Source organism: Salmo salar, chromosome 13 (assembly GCF_965601325.2).
Source record: "Salmo salar chromosome 13, fSalSal1, whole genome shotgun sequence".
NCBI classification, from domain to species: Eukaryota; Metazoa; Chordata; class Actinopteri; order Salmoniformes; family Salmonidae; genus Salmo; species Salmo salar.
The window spans coordinates 29,038,775-29,054,404 of record NC_138303.1 but is presented as its reverse complement, the minus strand read 5'-3'; the positions used below and the strand labels follow the sequence as shown (position 1 = coordinate 29,054,404).

The 15,630-nt window shown below is 44.1% G+C and overlaps 3 protein-coding genes across 5 annotated transcripts; 2 read left to right on the top strand and 1 right to left on the bottom strand.

Moving 5' to 3' along the window:
- Nucleotides 1-269: 269 nt before the first annotated feature.
- naa80 (N-alpha-acetyltransferase 80, NatH catalytic subunit) lies at nt 270-5,989 on the top strand. Its single transcript, XM_045693089.2, has 2 exons — nt 270-790; nt 4,764-5,989. The coding sequence occupies exons 1-2, from the start codon at nt 768-770 to the stop codon at nt 5,569-5,571; spliced, it is 831 nt and encodes a 276-aa protein (XP_045549045.1). The 5' UTR covers nt 270-767; the 3' UTR covers nt 5,572-5,989.
- hyal3 (hyaluronidase 3) lies at nt 2,366-13,253 on the top strand. 2 transcript variants are annotated; one of them, XM_014135161.3, is made up of 4 exons: nt 2,366-2,508; nt 6,384-7,361; nt 10,647-10,736; nt 12,506-13,253. In XM_014135161.3, the coding sequence occupies exons 2-4, from the start codon at nt 6,414-6,416 to the stop codon at nt 12,779-12,781; spliced, it is 1,314 nt and encodes a 437-aa protein (XP_013990636.3). In that variant the 5' UTR covers nt 2,366-2,508; nt 6,384-6,413; the 3' UTR covers nt 12,782-13,253. The 2 variants fall into 2 exon arrangements, with proteins under 2 accessions (XP_013990636.3, XP_013990638.3); XM_014135163.3 differs by having other exon boundaries at nt 10,647-10,768; nt 12,506-12,788.
- LOC145860029 (uncharacterized) lies at nt 12,797-15,188 on the bottom strand. Of its 2 annotated transcripts, none has more exons than XM_082959944.1 (4): nt 14,907-15,188; nt 14,167-14,310; nt 13,824-14,039; nt 12,797-13,717 (listed from the first exon to the last, which is right to left on the bottom strand). In XM_082959944.1, the coding sequence occupies exons 2-4, from the start codon at nt 14,303-14,305 to the stop codon at nt 13,581-13,583; spliced, it is 492 nt and encodes a 163-aa protein (XP_082816070.1). In that variant the 5' UTR covers nt 14,306-14,310; nt 14,907-15,188; the 3' UTR covers nt 12,797-13,580. The 2 variants fall into 2 exon arrangements, with proteins under 2 accessions (XP_082816070.1, XP_082816069.1); XM_082959943.1 differs by having other exon boundaries at nt 14,838-15,185.
- Nucleotides 15,189-15,630: the final 442 nt, after the last annotated feature.

Below are 15,630 nucleotides of genomic sequence, written 5' to 3'. Positions count from 1 at the left end.
TATATCCTCCAATGATTTCTGAACGTTTCCTTTTGAAAAACGATATCCCAAGCATGTGTACACACTAAAGGGTAAAACAAGTTTTGCAAAATAGTGTTGTTTTTTTTTTTTAGACAACGGCAAACTTCAAGGAGTTGGTCTAAAAGTATGTCATCAGTCTCGCTCTCCCCCCCCCCCCCCCCCTTCCTTGCTTGAGGCGCAATAGAGAACAACCCCTCTTCCCCACAACGCCGTGGGAAGATGTTTGGTGGTGCTGCGTTTTTAGCCCGCACTACAGAAGGCTTTATCGGACCGCTAATACAGGATATTATTTTTTGGTATGCTGATTTTTCAGGGTGAGCTGCAGCACCTCAGTATCCCTACTCCCTGCTGCTATGCCCCCCCCCCCTCCCCCAATTTGGGACTCGTTACATACCTGGACCATCTATTGAGATGTGCCTTTTAAGTAAATCGTGTTAAATAAGGCGAAAAGGAGACACGAGTTGGTCTTCAATACCATTGAGTTAAACATAGATCTATCCCCCATCGTTTTCTAAAATATGCTATGATACCTCCCATACGCTGGGTGGACGCATTACGTTTCTTGTCCACATGGAACCAGTGATCACAGCCAAAGATTAACCAAGTATATTTCCTGACCAAGTGCGGTAAATCCTGATCGCAGACCAGTGAAGGCTACTGAACCATTACCCTGGTTAGTTTGGCTAAGGAAACCAAAACCGATCCAGGAACAGCGCGTGCCTCAAATTCGAGCCAACTTTCGGTGGATGAAGCGTGAAACCGTGAACATGTAGGTATTAGCTGTGGTATTAGGCTTTAACAGCATACATTTGTCACAATTGCTTTCCACTTTAACCAAATACAAATGTAGGCTATTAGGTCTTGGATATTTGGAATATGATATTTAAAGAATAGTTTCTGGAAGTGCTCGAAGTCGAGGCGTCATTTGGATTACTCAATGCACTTCCGAGCCAGCACGATTTATGTTGCCTATGATGTCGCTCACAGAGATTATTTGTTGCATTCTGTACTGTAAACGCAATGCATTTACGACAAAATGGTTAGGGCGCATTCTGATGTGCTGTCACTCATTTTTGGACCTGCCCTTATTTGGCGGTGGAAGTGAAAAGCCTATCCTGTCATTTTTCAGTAGCTGAGATGTTTGACAGTGTTTCTTATTATTTCACTCTGTATTATGTTGTATTTTCCTTTAACCAACACCCAGTTTAAAGACAATAATTCCATACCTGCAGTTTAAAGTTTGCAGTTCAAACATTAACAAAGTCGTGACCCCGCCACTATTTTGGTAAAGGTATGGGGGGTGGAGCAATGTAAAGACTTTCAAATGAATAGACAGAGCTATGGATGCAAGGACTGACCATCCATTTTATTAAAAGTAGTTTTAACCATGTTTTGAGGCTATACAGTGTTTGTTTACAAATGCATTGTTTTCAAACAATGGAGAAAAACAAGCTTATATTTGGGTTTGAAACTAAGCTCATGAGGCATTCATTAGTTATATTCTTCAGGAATCAATGGGTTTATATCATTCATTTAAAGTCCAAAAATAGATGTAGCAATTGCAGATTGCCCGTTTAAAAAACACAAAATATTTGAACCAATTGATATATATATTAAAAAAAAGTTTTGGAAATTATTACTATTTATTTTAACCTTTATTTAACTAGGCAAGTCAGTTAAGAACAAATTCTTATTTACAATGTCGGCCTACCCCGGCCAAACCCGGACGACACTGGGCCAATTGTGCGCCGCCCTATGGGACTCCCAATCACGGCCAGATGTGATACAGCCTGCATTTGAACCAGGGACTGTAGTGACCCCTCTTACACTGAGATGCAGTGCCTTAGACCGCTGTGCCACTCGGGAGTGTCTTGTAAGGCTCTGGTGGTGGTGAGATCCTTTAAATAAGACGAACCAGTGAGGGATATCTTGATAAGAACAGTGTTCCTAAGAAAATACTATTTTACAACTCATGTGTCATTTGATCAATGACAAGCTCCCCTTCATAATGCTGTTATTCAGTAATCTAGGGGCTCTATACTTAATCAGTTTGTATCCACATACTGTACGTTTTAGATAGCTGCAGCAGTGGCTGTATTGTAAAATACCATATAGTCTACAAATCATAATTACATCTCCCCACTAAATTCCACATGTTACTTGGAAAATTATAGGCCTACGACCAATGCTTGCATATGCAGTACATCTAATTTGTAACTAAATTATGTATGTATCAGCTAACATTAACACACTTACATTTTAATTTACTGGAATAAACAGGCCTTGCCATGTTTGTCACATCGGAAGTGTGTTATTTAACACTAAATGAGATAATGAGTTTGTGGGTGAGCTGCTGTCACAACTGTCATGTAGGTTATTTCCTGGTTTTTGACGTCTATTAGCATGTTCCGTGTCAGGTCATTAGACTATTGGCATACTCTCTCCTCTCTGCCTGCCAGTCACTAGTCCACTCTGCAGTAGAACTAGGTAAGATGCCTGCAATTGCAAGGGCATTTTGTTTCTTTTGTATTTTGCTTGGTATAGGCCTAGTATCGTACTCTTATCATATGTGTTTCTCTACTGGTTTTAGGAGGCTTTTCTATGTGTAAGCAAATATAACATTTTACAGTGCAGCAGCATGAGTTTTCTTGTTGCCTGTTTTGTCTTTATAATACATAATAATGCTCAGCAAATATTTTCTGCATTTAAAGAATGGTGGCTCTTGTTCGCTGCTACCCAGTGTTGTGCGAGGAGCCCCAGATTTTGATAACATACCAGATCGTAGATTTAGATCAATTCATGAGTTTGTCTGAGAGTCATTTGCGAAGTTGTAAAGGATGCTGCTCTCATAAATGATGAAACTCTTGTAGAAAATTCGGACAAATTTTGTTGCATTATTTGAGCTTAAATAATGCAACATTTCCATGTCAGCTCTATGCTTGGAAATGCCACCAAAAAAGGTTGAAAATGTTACAAAACAGGCAATGATTAATATCAACTGAAAATTGATATTACGCAGTGTCTTGCAATAGCCCTCTTTGAATATTTCTCTCAAAACTGTAATTGCTAAAAAAAAAATGTGTCCAGAGATTTGGTCAACTCCGTCAAATTTGTCTGAAATCCTAAATGAATGAGGAATGAGCAGGGTGAACTACTCCATAAGGATCCCTTCTTATTGTCTTCATTACCTGTAGTGCAACATGACTGCTCATGGTCTGTAAAGTTCTTTACTTTTGATAGATTTAAACAAACACTATTGGAATCACCATGGTCACAACCATAAACTGTCAGCTTCATCAGCCTGATATATTAAGATAGAATATACATTTGAATTCAAATATGTTTCTTTTAAGGTGTCTGACATACGTCCAGTTAGTTGCATTTATGAACAAATTGAAGAATTAGGAGAAGTTGTTCCTTTACATGGTGTGATGATAGCTGATACTTTGGTCTATGAAAATATATATTTCAAATGTTGTTAATATTAAGACAAATATTTGCGGGAAAAGAATACAAACATTAAGAGGTAGGCTACATTATGACCTTTCTATAATGACAATTATTGGATCTATTTAAGTTGATGTATTGTACCAAAATAAGTATTACAAACTGAATGAATATATAACCATGAAACCAATTTTTCTCACTTTTATTTGTGTATCTGCATTGGTTTTGGCCATACAACACGACACAGTTCATGTTTTTTGTCAAAAGTTGACAAGCTGGCAACCGCCCGGTCTTGTTGTGTCAGATATTCTCAACTAGTCCAGTCTGCTTATTTCTTCCAATCACCAGAGGGAGGATAAGAAACATGCTTTCCTCAGTGTTAAATAAGAATAGTAATGATGCAACACCTTTTTTTTTTAAACGGTACATTTTCTGTGGAGAACATTATGTACATTACATGTATCGCAAGAATGAGTGGGTTCGGTGTGTCTTTTCCTTGAAGCTGATATTATCAAGAAACGCTATGGAGCAATAACTTCCCCATTTATGCCTGAGGAGATGGTGTGTAAACTGGTGTTAGAGACACTCAGCACAGCTCAGCACAGCTCTTGATCATCTTAAGCCTGTCAGCTCTGGCCACACTCTGTGACACAGACTAGGCCTATCTGGAACACTGTACTAAACTTCAGGCCTGCTTTGTATAGCATCTGAGAAATGGAAATGAGGATGCTTGATATACTGTAATACCTTTTGACAAATGTACTGTTGAAATGTTTACAGCTTCTCTCCTGTCCAGGGGCTGCATGTTAACTGAGTCTCATCAATGCACTTGGGAATGCATCCCGCTTTAGCTGTACAGTAGGTGCAGTGAAACAAGGTATCATTTTACCCTCGGTGTCCCAGACAAGGGGCCAGCAGAGAAGGTCACAGGGGAGGGAGGGGAGGAAGAGAGCGAGATTAAAAGTCTCTACTGTTATCCTGGCTAGTGTGGGTCTTATTTCAACCACCAATGAGCCCATGGATTGTCAGTAAAAACCAAGATCATTGCAAGACTGCCTGAATTACACTGAGGTTCCGTATTTAATCTATGTCTATGATGCCTATCTACTGTTTGTTGTCAAATTTGGTGCCTATCTAATAAATGTCATAACTATACTTTGTGACACACTGGGGAATTTAGTAGATCCCAGTGCAGTTGTCTGATGATATGACCAGGGGCTTGTGCATGAAGATGGAATCCCCTCCCTCTGTGTGTTCTGACCCTGGCTGTCCCGTGTTGTCTGGGGGGGTCACAGGTTTGACAGTGGGGAGGTGTGGGCAATCCCCCTGCACCAGCGTCCGGACCTGCTGGAGCCTTGCGCCGACTTGGTGAACAGCGAGTGGCAGCGGAGCCACGGTGCCCGGGTCCACGCCCTCCAGAAATCCTGCCAGGAGTTCCCCGTAGCCCTGGTGCTGCTGCAGGGCTCTGGGAACAGGGACGGTGGGGACAGGGAGACCCTCCTGGGGCACGTCCGGCTGTCCCGCGTGGTGTCCCGCCCTGGGAGCCTCTTTGTGGAGTCGGTGGTGGTGTCCAAGGCCCAGAGGGGGAAGGGCTACGGTCGTACACTGATGCAGGAGACGGAGCGCTACGCTAAGGCCCGAGGGTTCCGGAGGCTGTGTCTTACCACCCACGACAAACAACACTTCTATGCCCACCTGGGCTACGTTCTATCCATGCCGGTACAGAATGCTGGTGTCATGGCCTCCTTCATGCCCATGGAGGTGCTGGAGAGGTTCTCCAAGCTCCCAGGGACAGACGACACCCAGGGTGAGGTACAGGGAGGCCCACCACCACCATCACCACCCCAGATCCCTCCTTCCTTTATAGGGCCTGCTCCATCTACTCCTCCACCTCTTCTCCTTCCTCCTTCTGCTCTATCTCGTCATCCAACTCCCTCTCCTCCCTCTGGTCTTCCACCTCCTCCCTCTATTCCTCCTCCTCCTCCTCCTCCTCCTCCTCCTCCTCCTCAGTGTCCGGCCCGACTGGTGTTTCAGACTCTTGAGGAGACGCCCTACAGAGATGCTAAAGGAGTTCCTATCTTCTGGATGCACAAGGACATCTGAGTCTGAGGGCCTGGCTGACCACAGACCACGTCACCCATGTCACTCAGCCTCACACACACACATGCTCAGGACATTGGGGAAAAGGACGCTGCCTTTGGCCTATTTAGTACCACAGCCTGTAGGGTTTGACGAGGTTGACAGACTGAGAAGGAAGGATATTTTTGGGGTCTGGCTGGCTCTCCTTGAGTTCTTGACAGAGATACTTGGTGCTGTAGACTGAGATAACACTTGAACAAAGAATACCAAATGTTTGTTCTCATGTGCCTTAAGTAAGTTGTTTTTTCTTGTCCTAAAATAAAACATTTCTTAAATGAATGGTTAACTTTACCTGATCAAACTAAATAATTATCACTGGGGCTATATTTTGGGCCTAATGTTTCAATCATTTCAATGTTGAAATAAAGGACTGCGTACTAAAGTGTATTGTTATGTGTTTTCTATGGGTCACCGTTTAAGATTGCACATTTTTAAATACCTTTTCATCCAAGCATCTGTGTAGACAATCTCCAATGGTCTTGTCTTGAAAGGGATGCAACAGAGGTTTTGTATAATTTCATCCAGTAGTTTTGAAAGTAGTGCTCGCGAGCTAAAAGGGTTCCCTTAAAATTGTGCACAATTGAGTACACGTCATCCATTTCGTATGATATGTTACATCCTGCAAAAAAATATTCTTTACGTTACGAATTACAATTTGTACAATATGTTAAGAATTTGTAAGTCCTTAAGATCCTGTTTCATCTCTTGAAATATTAACATCAGTGAAAATGAATTTAGTTTGAACAGATATGTGTCTGTCTGTGTGTTCTCTTTAGGCCCGACAACACATTAACCAGTGAACAGCCATGCTGCTACGCAGCTTCCCTCTCACCATCCTCCTCCTCTGCACCATCCCTGTCACTCCCCAGTGGGGGCCAGTAGGTGATGAGTCTGGAGGGTCTGTGGCTGCTGCAGGGCCAGTGGTCCAGGGCAGGCCCTTCACCATGGTCTGGAACATGCCCACAGCAAGATGCCAGGAACACTATGGCATCCACCTGGACCTGGGGGCCTTCGACATCGTGGAGAACCACCACCAGCGCTTCCAGGGCCAGAACATGAGCATCTTCTACCACAATCAGCTAGGGCTCTACCCTTACATCTCCCAGGAGGGTCTGCAGGTTAATGGAGGGGTTCCCCAGAGGGGAGACCTGGAGGCCCACCTGGCCCTGGCCAAGACCCAGATCTCAGCCCTGCTCAGGACAAGGTTCAGTGGCCTGGCCGTCATCGACTGGGAGGAGTGGCGCCCCTTGTGGGTGAGAGACTTCGGCATTAAGCTGGAGTACCGCCGGCTGTCTAAAAAACTAGTGAGAGGGGAGCATCCAGAGCTAACCAAACAGGAAGTGAACTCCCTGGCCCGTAAGGAGTTTGAGAGGGGTGCCAGGGCCTTCATGTCTGAGACGCTGCAGTTAGGAGTGTGTCTGCGACCGAGGGGACTCTGGGGCTTCTACAGCTTCCCTGAATGCTTCAACAACCACAGGAAGCAGAAAGGCCACAGCTACACAGGCCACTGCCACTCCAAGACCAGGCAGAAGAATGACCAGCTAGCCTGGCTGTGGCGCCAGTCCACTGCCCTCTACCCTAGTATCTACCTACCCCAACATCTGGCAGGGTCCTCTGATGCCTCCCTCCTGGTCAGACATAGGCTTCTGGAGGCCCTGAGGGTGGCGAATCAGTACCCCACTAGCACCCATGCCACTCCTGTACTGCCCTATGCCAGAGTGGCATTCGCCCACACCTTCCACTTCCTCAACAAGGTAAAGTATAACAGTAAAGTTGGAAAATGTTTCCTATCCCATGACTGTGTTATTACAGAGTTATAATCAGTCCTTCAAAACATACACTAACAGTGATGCACTTATGTTATGAATATTATAAACTCTTTGATATCATATTTGGCAGAATTTACTATTATTTGGGCTGATATCACTTTGTGGCATACAAGTAATCAAACTAGTCTCCCATTGACCTTGCCATGCAGACAGTGACATATGAGCACACCTGGCAGGAGATGCCAGCAATCAATGGAAAGATATTCTATCCCTGCATTATTTGTTTTTATTTATTTTACCTTTATTTAACTAGGCAAGTCAGTTAAGAACAAATTCTTATTTACAATGACGGCCTTCCCCTCAGGCAAAAGACCTGCGGGGACGGGGTCTGGGATTAAAATAAAAAATACAATAAAAATATAGGACAAAACACACATCACGACAAGAGAGACACCACAACACTACATGAAGAGACCTAAGACAACAACATAGCAAGGCAGCAACACATGAAAACACAGCATGTAGCAACACAACATGACAACAACATGGTAGCAACACAACATGGCAGCAGCACAATATGGTAGCAGGACAAAACATGGAACAAACATTATTGGGCACAGACAACAGCACAAAACAGCACAAAGGGCAAGAAGGTAGAGACAACAATATATAATGCGAAGCAGCCACAACTGTCAGTAAGAGTGTCCATGATTGAGTCTTTGAATGAAGAGATGGAGATAAAATGGGTCCAGTTTGGGTGTTTTTTGCAGCCCGTTCCAGTCTCTAGCTGCAGCGAACTGAAAAGAGGAGCGACCCAGGGATGTGTGTGCTTTGGGGACCTTTAACAGAATGTGACTGGCAGAACGGGCATTGTATGTGGAGGATGAGGGCTGCACTAGGTATCTCAGATGGGGGGAGTGAGGCCTAAGAGGGTTTTGTAAATAAGAATCAACCAGTGGGTCTTGTGACGTGTATACAGAGATGACCAGTTTACAGAGGAGTATAGAGTGCAGTGATGTGTCCTATAAGGAGCATTGGTGGCAAATCTGATGGCCAAATGGTAAAGAAAATTTAGCCGCTCGAGAACACCCATACCTACCGATCTATAAATTACGTCTCTGTAATCTTGCATGGGTAGGATTGTCATCTGAATCGGGTTTTGTTTAGCAGCTGTGGTGAAAGAGCGATAGAGGAAACCAAGTCTAGATTTAACCTTAGCCTGCAGCTTTGATATGTGCTGAGAGAAGGACAGTTGTCAGGTCCTAGCCAGTTAAAGGAGTTATTTGTTATTGTAGTTTGGTCAGGGCGTGGCAGGGGGTGTTTGTTTTGTGTGTTTCGGGGTTTTTGATTTATGTTCTATATTTTCTATTTCTATGTTTATTCTATTTTTCTATTTTTCCTCTATAGAGACAGCTGGTTGTCGTTGTCTCTAATTGGAGGCCATATTTAAGTGTGTTCGTTTTTCACTTGTGTTTGTGGGTGGTTGTTCCTAGTATAGTCTGTGCACCTTACTGGACTGTTTTCGTCATTTGTTTTGTTTAAGTGTTCTTCTCTTTAATAAAGTAAAGAAGATGATCAATATACCCGCTGCATTTTGGTCCACTCATTACGATGCCTGTGACAACGGTGTACCGTCGAGCCATACTCCCAAGTTGTAACGCCCTGACCTGAGAGAGACGGTTTATTTCCATATGTTGTTAGGTCAGGGTGTGGGGTGTGCATTCTATGGTTTATTTTCTATGTTTTGGCCAGGTATGGTTTCCAATCAGAGGCAGCTGCCTATCGTTGTCTCTGATTGGGAACCATACTTAGGCAGCCCTTTTCCCTCCTTGAGTTGTGGGATCTTATTTTTGTACTGCTTTGTTAAGCCTGCAAGACGTGACGGTCGGTTTTCCATTGTTTATTATTTTGTTTAAGTATTCAGATTTAAAATAAACATCAAGATGAACACATACCACGCTGCACCTTGGTCTACTCATTTGGACAGCCGTTACACAAGTACTTGTATGAGGTGACTACCTCAAGCTCTAAACCCTCAGAGGTAGTAATCACACCTGTGGGAAGAGGGGCATTATTCTTACCAAACCACATGACCGTTGTTTTGGAGGTGTTCAGAACAAGGTTAAGGGCAGAGAACGCTTGTTGGACACTAAGAAAGCTTTGTTGTAGAGCATTTAACACAAAATCCAGTTAGGGGCCAGCTGAGTATAAGACTGTATCATCTGCATATAAATGGATGAGAGATCTTCCTACTGCTTGAGCTATGTTGTTGATGTAAATTGGAAGAGCGTGGGGCCTAGGGTCGAGCCTTGCTGTTCTCCCTTGGTGACAGGCTGTGGCTGAGACAGCAGATGTTCTGACTTTATACACTGCACTCTTTGAGAGAGGTAGTTAGCAAACCAGGCCAAAGACCCCTCAGAGACACCAATACTCCTTTGCTGGCCCACAAGAATGGACTGGTCTACTGTATCAAAAGCTTTGGCCAAGTCAATAAAAATAGCAGAACAACATTGCTTAGAATCAAGGGCAATGGTGACATCATTGAGGACCTTTAAGGTTGCAGTGACACATCCATAACCTGAGTGGAAACCAGATTGCATACAGAGAGAATACTATAGACATCAAGAAAGTCAGTCAGTTGATTATTGACAAGATTTTCCAACACTTTTGATAAACAGGGCAAAATAGAAATTGGCCTATAACAGAGGATCAGCTTGATCTCCCCCTTTAAATAAAGGATGCACCATGGCTGCCTTCTAAGCCATGGGAACCTCTCCAGAGAGGAGAGACATGTTAAAAAGGTCAGAGATAGGCTTGGGGATGATACGGTCAGCAACTTTAAAGAAGAAAGGGTCTAAACCATCTGAACCAGATGTATTTGTTGGGGTCAAGTTTAAGGAGCTCCTTCAGCAGCTCGGACTCAGTGACCGCCTGCAGGGAGAAACTTTGTAGCGGGGCAGGGGAAAAAGAGGGAGGAGCATCGGGGATAGTCACATAAGAAGGGGTGGGAGAGCAGGAAATGGATGGGAAAGGAGGCATGGCTGAGTCAAATAGGAATCCTGACTTAATGAAGTGGTGATTAAAGAGCTCAGCCATGTGCTCCTTGTCAGTAACAACCACATCATCAACATTAAGGGACATGGGCAGCTGTGAGGAGGAGGGTTTATTCTGCAGGTCTTTAACCATTAGACTCAAAAATCTCACCTCAAGTGTATGCATTTGTGTATGTGGTTGATACCTGTGTGTTTCTGTGTGTATGTGTGTTTTCAGACGGATCTGGAGCACACACTGGGAGAGAGTGCAGCGCTGGGGATGGCAGGAGTGGTGCTGTGGGGGGAGCAGGCGTTCGCTAAGTCAAAGGTCAGATCCGGGAGACCTCACAGTTTGTGCATGTACATCCACTATAATATACATGCAGTGCCTTTGGAAAGTATTCAAACCACTTGACTTTCTCCACATTTTGTTACGTTAAAGCCTTATTCTAAAATGTATTAAAGAGTTTTTTTCTCCTCATCAATCTACACAAAATACCCCATAATGACAAAGCAAAAATAGGTTTTTAGAAAGTTTCCTAATTATTACAAAAAAATGAAAAATCACATTTACGTAAGTATTCAGACCCTTTTCTCTGTACTTTGTTGAAGCACCTTCAGCAGAGATTACAGCATTGAGTCTTCTTGGGTATGACGCTACAAGCGTGGCACACCTGTATTTGGGGAGTTTCTGCCATTCTTCTCTGCAGATCCTCTAAAGCTCTGTCAGGTTGGATGGGGAGCGTTGCTGCATAGCTATTTTCAAGTCTCTCCAGAGATGTTCGATTGGGTTCAAGTCCGGGCTCTGGCTGGACTACTCAAGGACATTCAGAGACTTGTCCCGAAGCCACTCCTGCGTTGTCTTGTCTGTGTGCTTAGGGGTCGTTGTCCTGTTGGAAGGTGAACCTTGTCCCCAGTTGGAGGTCCTGAGCAATCTGGAGCAGGTTTTCATCAAGGATCTCTCTGTACTTTGATCCATTTATCTTTGCCTAGATCCTGACTAGTCTCCCGGTCCCTGCTGCTGAAAAACATCCCCACAGCATGATGCTGCCACTACCATGCTTCAACGTAGGGATGGTGCCAGGTTTACTCCAGACGTGACACTTGGCATTCAGGCCAGAGAGTTCAGTCTTGATTTCATCAGTCCAGACAATCTTGTTTCTCATGGCCTGATAGTCCTTTAGGTGCCTTTTGTCAAACTCCAAGCGGAGTGTCATGTGCCTTTTACTGAGGAGTGGCTTCCGTCTGGCCACTCTACCTAAAGGCCTGATTGGTGGAGTGCTGCAGTGATGGTTGTCGTTCTTGAAGGTTCTCCCATCTCCACAGAGGAACTCTAGAGCTCTGTCAGAGTGACCATCAGGTTCTTGGTCACTTCCCTGACCAAGCCCTTCTCCCCTGATTGCTCAGTTTGGCCGGGCGACCAGCTCTAGGAAGAGTCTTGGTGGTTCCAAACATCTTCCATTTAAGAATGATGAAGGTCACTGTGTTCTTGTAGATCTTCAATGCTGCAGAGATTTTTTGGTACACTTCCCCAGTCCTGTGCCTCGACACAATCCTGTCTCGGAGCTCTACGGACAATTCCTTCGACCTCATGGCTTATAAGGTCCCACAGTTGACATGCACTGTCAACTGTGGGACCTCATATAGACAGGTGTGTGCCTTTCCAAATCATGTCCAGTCAATTGAATTTACCACAAGTGGACTCCAATCAAGTTGTAGAAACATCTCAAGGATGATCAATGGAAACAGGATGCACCTGAACTCCATTTTGAGTCTCATTGCAAAGGGTCTGAATAGTTATGTGAAGAAGTTATTTCTTTTTTTCTTTTTTTCTGCATTTTAAAAAATGTCTAAAAACCTGTTTTCACTTTGTCATTATGGGGTATTGTGTGTAGATTGCTTAGGATTTTTATTTAATACATTTTAGAATAAGGCTGTAACGTAACAAAATGTGAAAAAAGTCAAGGGGTCTGAATACTTTCCGAATGCACTGTACCTCTACAACCTTGAGTGTGTATGCAGTTCAGTTTCTGTTAGATTGTTTGTTTTTGTTCCGTATTTGTATATGAATATCTCTTTCCCTTCCTCTCTTGGCAGCGGCAGTGTGAGATACTGAGGGACTACATTAATTCTGAACTGGGAGAATACATCAGCACCCTGAAGAGAGGGGTGCAGCGTTGCAGCGAGGAGCGATGCCATGGCAACGGTCGCTGTGCCAGAAGGGACCCCTACTCTGACCACATGATCCCCCTCTCTGACCCCTTCTCCAACTTCCTCCCTGACCCCTCTCATGACCTCAGCCACCTCCGCACTAACTTCCTCTGCCAGTGCTATCAGGGCTGGGCGGGTGAGAAGTGTCAGGAAAATATATAGTCTCTATCACCAATATATAATATCACCTCTTTTGTTTATTTGGTTGATGCACAGCATATAGTAGCGTCATTGAAATTCCACCAAGTGTATCAAAGTGAAAACTGTTGCAGTTGCCATGCTAAGGCACTTTCTCAGCATATTCATTCTATACAATTCAGTTCCACTTGTGACATGTTTAAGTTGTGATAGTCAGAACAAATTTGCACTGTGTTTTGTCAGTAACAAAATGGGTGTGACATTTCATCATACATCGCCTGTCACATGCATACATGTAAAAGAGTACCGCTTCTAAAAGTTACAGCTGTAACTTGTATGTACAGTATGTGTAAGTCACAGATCACATGGACGTCTCGAACCTGAATCATTTCTGTCCTCATGCAGTTGTTCGAATACATGAATTGTCAGTTGAAGAGTGTGGTCCTTTGTGCTGTGATGTCACTAAAGATGCTATAAAGTGTTCAGTACCCTGCCATCTTACTGAATGAGTCTCTTTCTTTCTCCTATTTGTCTTGCAAATCAAACAACTCATAAATATAGAGTACAGTATATGGAAACATTCTCTGTGGGTTCCTACTCCCGGGCTCTGTTGTGCATACCCGGGCAATGTTGTGCATATGGCAGTAGGGGTTGTTTCTGGATGGGCCCAAGTTCCAATCCCATGTGCAGGGCAGGGATTTGACTTGAGTGGAGATGTTGGGGCAGGTAGTTAACAGTTGGTGTTACATTAGTGTCCAGGGGCTACTAGGACGGGGCTTTCAGGGTCCAGGGGTGAAGGGTGTTCCTCTCTGACCTCTGCTCCTCAGGATCCTCCCGTGATGGCTGTGAGGTTGTGGCGCAGCGCCTGCAGTTCCTGGATGAGCTGGGAGACCTCTAGGGCCGCAGCCTGTCTCTCCCTCACTGCTTCAGTTAGGGACCGGAGAGCGCTACCCTGCTGCACTGGAGGGGGAACGCAGAAACACAGTCACAGAAAGGGATGGGCAAAATGTTGAGGCCTGGTTGGATTTCAGCTCAAGATTGAGAAAGAGTAGGTGAATATCTTTACCTAAGAAATAGAAGACAAGAAGTAGCGTCAACAGTGTCAGTGCTGTCACTGCACACCCCGTGGTGTATCGAAACGAGGTGGGCATCAACAGGTCTCGGAGCGTGCTCTGCCATCGGCTTCTCAATGGATGCCCTGTCTGATAGACAACTGGTCTGTCCCGGAGATGGAGGTTCCCATTGGTGGAGGGAGCAGGAGGAAGGGGAGGTCGTCTGCTGCCTATAGAGACCATAGAGACAGTGGAGATTTTAGTGACTAAAGGTAATGGAGAGTAATGAGAGTCACATTTCAATGGTGGTTTTGGATGCAATCACTATACACAATACAGCCTGAAAATATCTGGTACCTTTGTGGTTGTGCTCTGGGTGGGTGCGGTGCAGGTCGTTGATGGACTCCACGGAATGTAGCTCGATCTCAGTCAGATCCCGATCACTGATCCGGGTAAAAAATACTGGAGTGGTAGGGGATGGAGGTTGTTTCGCCATAATCCCTGGAGGGAAGGAGGGAGAGAGAAGAGGACACCAGGTTTCTAAATCTTATTACTGATAATCAAAATAAAACCGTTATCAGGAAGTTGTAATTTGGACTCAGGGCCAGGGCCACGGGAGAGGTGATTGAAAACAGGCCCTTTGTCTGACTGGGAATGTTTCCACAAGTCTAGCCAAAATGAGAAGCCATTTCAGCCATGCAGCCTAGTTGATGTAATATACAAGAATGCTTTAAGCACACTAAGTTATATATAGGCATATTGGTATGGTGGCATTGACAGGAAAGCACTATTATTTGAATGATATAAGGGAGACATGATATAGTCCTACTCTCTCACACACAAAAACACACTCATGATTTATCAAACCAGACACTTCCACCCCATTTTCTATTCAGGTATCCGGGCTTCACCCAAAAACTTTAGGGACACAATATCCATGAATTTTCTCCTCAGAGTCAATCAAGTGTCCAGATAGTGCCATTCCACCAAATCAGCCACCTTGAATTCTCCCCTCTCTCTGCTCTTACCTTCTGTTAACATGAAATAGGGGAGAAAGATACACGTATGGTATGTGTATCTGAGGAGAATTCACGTACAGTATGTCTCCGTGTGCGTCTCCTCAAGAAAAGAAAGCTGCTGTCAATACGTTCCCAATACGTGTCAACAACAAATGATGGAAAAGGTTATCCAGTGTCATAGGATCAAACAAAATATACATCCACAACTGTATTAATTAGCCTTCTGAATATAGTCCAGGTTGAATAATTGCCTTATCACATGGAAGCGAGTCCAGACCCAGTGTTTTGTGTCTGTGTCTCTGTGCCCCTGATCCCTGCCTTGCTCCCTGCTGCTTGCCCCTACCCTAACAGCCCCTACCCTAAAATAGAAGCTGGGACGAGGGTGGTATTAATAGCTGCTACTGGGCCACAGGATCATTCAATTATACAACAGAGGCAGAGGAGGTACAGTAAGCAGCAGGACCCAGAGCAATGTGAAACGTCCCCAAATATAAAAAAATAATGCTTTTTAGTGTGTTCATATTTTATTAATATACAACAAGTGATCTAATGACAGTGTAAAGATAACAGTTACTGGTTAACTGTTAGTGTAACACATCATTATGTTATGTTATGGTGCTGAGTGTTGTGAATTTCCCCTCAGTCAGACTGTCACATAGCGAGACTTCAGTGTACTATCTTTGCCATGACAGAGATTGTTGTGTTTTGAAAGTGTACTCTGACAGTAGGCCTATGGACATGTTTAAATATAGGTAATGACAATAAGATATGTTACAGAGCATTTGTGTGAACATTTTGCTTG